Source organism: Lottia gigantea (assembly GCF_000327385.1).
Source record: "Lottia gigantea unplaced genomic scaffold LOTGIsca_255, whole genome shotgun sequence".
Classification (NCBI taxonomy): Eukaryota; Metazoa; Mollusca; class Gastropoda; family Lottiidae; genus Lottia; species Lottia gigantea.
This window is the reverse complement of record NW_008708773.1, coordinates 33336-35113: the sequence shown is the minus strand read 5'-3', so window position 1 is coordinate 35113 and position 1778 is coordinate 33336. Positions and strand designations below refer to the sequence as shown.

The window sequence follows — 1778 nt, the reverse complement described above, 5'->3', positions numbered from 1 at the left end:
TCAACGATATGTGACATGGGTGGTTTAATACAAAATTGAATTTATGAAAATAGGCATAAAAGTGTTAAATTTTATAAAAAAAAATGTGATAAAAATCTGTAGATTGTGGGGATTAAAATGATTGACAGGTGTTATAACAGGTTATATAATATGATAGGAAAGCTATCCATATGAACTTTTGACATGCAGGTGTGAAGTAGTTTGGATCATAAACAGATTAATCTGATTATGTAATCTTTTAACACTTAAAAAAATAACTTTTTTATTTCAATTTTCACTTAAAATAATTTAACATACACTCATATAGAGTAGTGAATTTTTGATACATGAACCTGTTCGAATTTTTTCTGTACCATTAATAGAACTCTATCTGCAAGATACACACAACAGTTTTGGTTATTGGTGTTAGTTAGGCCGAGGGAATAAAAGCAAACAGCGGGCTGTCTCTAGCAAACACTGACCGTGGAATACAGAGCGGGATTCTAACCCACAGCACTTAATGGCCTAGCAGGCACCAATTCAACTGGCTTCCGACTGCGCTAATCCTTAGCAATAAAAAGAAAGTGGCAATTTTATTTTCTGCTAAGATTATTATAGGTCATAAATAAATTAATCTGAAGAAGCTAATATAGCGAAATCCGGATCGTATATTTCGAGGAGCCCCCCATTTTTTGTTAATTTTTGTAAGATATTTGATGTAAGTTGTTATATATTTTTTTCCACTTTTTTGTCTTCTCAAATAAAAATTTGCCGTTTTAGGTACTTTTTACCCTTTAAGTATTTTTTGTGCTTTTTAAGTACTTTTACCATATTTATTTAGTTTTTGAGCTACCATGGACCATCGCTTTAGATCTCATTGGCAATATCCCAGGCAAAATTACTTTCCCCAGCATTCGTATCTCTATAATCAACCCAACTTTCGTCATAATCAACCCAACTTTCGTCATAATCAACCCAACTATCGGCATAATCAACCCAACTATCGGCATAATCAACCCAACTATCGGCATAATCAACCAAACTATCGGCATAATCAACCAAACTATCGGCATAATCAACCAAACTATCGGCATAATCAACCAAACTATCGCCAAAACCAGCATCAGAGAGGAAACACTAATCCCAACCGCCAGAACAACTACCGTCGTCCATACAACCCTGATAACCACCAAAAACAGGAGACCAATCCAGCAGTGAAGATATTATTCCAAATCTTACAATGTCTTCACCATGCTTCCGTCATTTCAAAGCAAGTCAGTGATTCTCCCACACGTGGTTTTATCTCTAAAATTTCGGATCTCAATCGGTTTGTTAAACCAGCTTTAAAAAATTCTGCTATTTCCTCGGCTATCGAGACAGTAAATAATGTTTGGGCTAAAAACGTGGCGATAGCACTTAAGAATCATTATGATTCACAGCTGGCTGAAAAAATTTCCTTGATCAAAGCACGCAATATTTCGGAATCAAATTTTAAACAATTCACTTTCGAAGCAATAAATTGGGCTAAGAAGTCATATCGCCGACTCCAAAAAGATACCCTTGATCAATTTGCTAAAATCATAGACTCTTTCAAAAACGTAGGTGTGGTGGAAGACATGGAAGCTGAATCTCAACCAGTTTCTACACCAAACAGACATCAGTTACCATTAATCGCAGATGTAAGACCTACGCCGAAACGCAAAAGGAACTCCATCACCTTCTGGCCTTAGTACCTCGCAAGAACCACTATCCATAAGCAAGAACCTCACACTGATAGACGTACTTTACCATACCAACTT

The 1778-nt window shown here is 35.9% G+C and overlaps 1 protein-coding gene across 1 annotated transcript; it reads left to right on the top strand.

The window, feature by feature from the left end:
- Window positions 1-833: 833 nt before the first annotated feature.
- LOTGIDRAFT_144754 (hypothetical protein) lies at window positions 834-1151 on the top strand (the record flags this gene model as incomplete). Its single annotated transcript, XM_009055850.1, has 1 exon — window positions 834-1151. A coding segment is annotated over one exon (318 nt), but the record flags the coding sequence as incomplete, so codon positions are not given.
- Window positions 1152-1778: the final 627 nt, after the last annotated feature.